Genomic DNA, 1,287 nt, shown 5'->3' on the forward strand with positions numbered 1-1,287 from the left:
ACAAGTTTACGTACCTGAAGATCAGATTTCTGCTGACAGTGCTGAATCAGCTCCATYGCCCTGCTCAGGTTGGTTCTGATAGACTCCATGGACTCTCTCTGTGCCTCTGTAATCTCCTTCACCTGATCCTTCAGCAGAGAGTGTTTGGCCTTGATAGTCTTCAGATTTTCTAGCATCACGGACACATTTTCCTGCAGGTACAGAGTCAGAGTTAGTCATCAGCCTACAATGCCCCATTCTGACACAATCGGTTTACTTTTGAAGAACACATTTTTAGTTTTAGCTTTGGTCTAAACTCAGCTCCTTTCAGCCGTGCTCCGGTTCCCTTCAGACAGAAACTGAACCAAGCAAAAAATATATGTTTCAAGTTTCTATCTTTATTGTTTTAAAACACTTGATAACCTTTTAAAAGAGACACATCAATAACATTTTTTAACCAAATTTTCTTACATTTGAGTACTTACTTATACGAAAAAACAATACGAGTATTAATCAGTGACAGGCAGTCAAAGGATGCCGGTGAGACATTAGAACTGGGTGGTAGTCTGAGTGGTACGAAGGTATTTTATTATAATGCTGTATCAAAAATTGTTAACTGTTAATAGAAATTATGTAAATGTTCACAAGCAGCTGTTTCTCAGTTATTATTACTCACTGCCACAGAACCCTCCCCCAGTAATACTGTACCCTACTGGGCGGCATACCTTTGTTGTGGTWTGAATTTTCCGTATACTGGTGTATTTGTATAGCCTGAACATCATCACAGCARGGCACACCTGCCAGTAAACTGCTGCACAGAGGACCCTTTTTCCTGCAGCACCACTAAATGAGCATGAAGCTAGCTACTGTAGTTGTTGCAGCCAATAAGGTGCATTGACTGGAGGTTGTCATGTAAGCAAATCACTGCAGTCATGTAACCAAATTGCTGCAGTTTCTAAACCTACCACTAGGAGCACTATAATGTTTYGGTTACATTATATCATTTCCTGTCGAGGGTGTTGTCATCACATGGAGGCCAGCCATTTTGTTTGTGGAAAACATACATATCTCAATTCATGGGCAGCTGGGCCACATAGGCCACATCCTTGCTGGGCCAGGTAGGATGCTCAAAACTACTGCGAAATGAGATGGCCTAGCCTTCACCTGACGTTGGCCTCACGTGGGTTTACGTGGCCACGTGCTCCCCCCTTACCATAGTGATCAGTTTCATGTCGGACTTAAAATGCTTCGGGACGTGTTTACACGTCTATTTACTGGAAGAATAAATTCACAGTTTAAAAAGGTAAA

General features: G+C 41.9%; 1 protein-coding gene across 1 annotated transcript in view; it reads right to left on the minus strand.

Annotated features, from left to right (window-relative positions):
* Nucleotides 1-1,287, minus strand: part of ska2 (spindle and kinetochore associated complex subunit 2) — a 22,243-nt gene that overhangs the window by 16,393 nt on the left and 4,563 nt on the right. The window contains exon 3 of the mRNA XM_014020345.1: nucleotides 15-191. Coding sequence (XP_013875799.1) covers nucleotides 15-191 — 177 coding nt within the window. The remainder of the gene's footprint in view (nucleotides 1-14; nucleotides 192-1,287) is intronic.

Source organism: Austrofundulus limnaeus, unplaced genomic scaffold (assembly GCF_001266775.1).
Source record: "Austrofundulus limnaeus strain Quisiro unplaced genomic scaffold, Austrofundulus_limnaeus-1.0 Scaffold249, whole genome shotgun sequence".
NCBI lineage: Eukaryota > Metazoa > Chordata > Actinopteri > Cyprinodontiformes > Rivulidae > Austrofundulus > Austrofundulus limnaeus.